Source organism: Sporobolomyces salmoneus (assembly GCF_050403485.1).
Source record: "Sporobolomyces salmoneus JCM6883 DNA, S_salmoneus_JCM6883_v1_ctg229, whole genome shotgun sequence".
Taxonomy (NCBI): domain Eukaryota; kingdom Fungi; phylum Basidiomycota; class Microbotryomycetes; order Sporidiobolales; family Sporidiobolaceae; genus Sporobolomyces; species Sporobolomyces salmoneus.
The window spans coordinates 1-661 of NW_027480934.1; the positions used below are offsets into that span (position 1 = coordinate 1).

General features: G+C 54.0%; 1 protein-coding gene across 1 annotated transcript; it reads left to right on the forward strand.

Moving 5' to 3' along the window:
* On the forward strand, positions 1 to 661 carry JCM6883_001921 (uncharacterized protein; the record flags this gene model as incomplete). Its single annotated transcript, XM_076635758.1, has 1 exon — positions 1 to 661. A coding segment is annotated over one exon (661 nt), but the record flags the coding sequence as incomplete, so codon positions are not given.

The window sequence follows — 661 nt, forward strand, 5'->3', positions numbered from 1 at the left end:
AAACTTCCTCGACGAACTCCGTGACCCTTACGCCACTCTCGACTTGCCGACGTTCATCAGATATCGACAACGCAACCTCGGAATCGATATCGAGTACGTCGAGAAGGTCACCGAGGTCGAGAAACGACTTGAACGACTCAAGGAAGGGCTCGAATCAGATCGAAAGAGCAAGATCGATCGACTCGAGGCTCAAATCAAACAATCTTCGCTTGATCTTTCAAAGGAGCCTCGAAGACGAAATCATCTACACCTCGCCCGACCTCTCTGGCCGTCACCTCCGCGACTCGAAGAAGAAGAGGAGGAGGAGGAAGAGAACGAAGGCGAGAGAGAGGGAGGAAGCGCAAGGGAATCGAGAGGTCAAAGCGAAGAGGGAGATTTGGCGACAGGAGGAACGGGAGAAGATGAACCGATGGGAGACGTCGAGGAGGCTGGAGCTGGGAACGAGGAAGCGTCGCAGTCGGGAGCCGAACCTCGTCAGGAGAAACTTCGCAAACGTACGGCCGAGGAGAAAATGAAGACGAAGGATGGAAAAGACCTACCGTTCCAACGAATGCTCGTCCCCCAATTCGACGGTTACAAGGAAGCTGCACTACAGAAAATCAACGGCGATACGCTCACTCCTCCGACTGAGAAACCTCTCCCTTCTCCCCAATACGGCCAG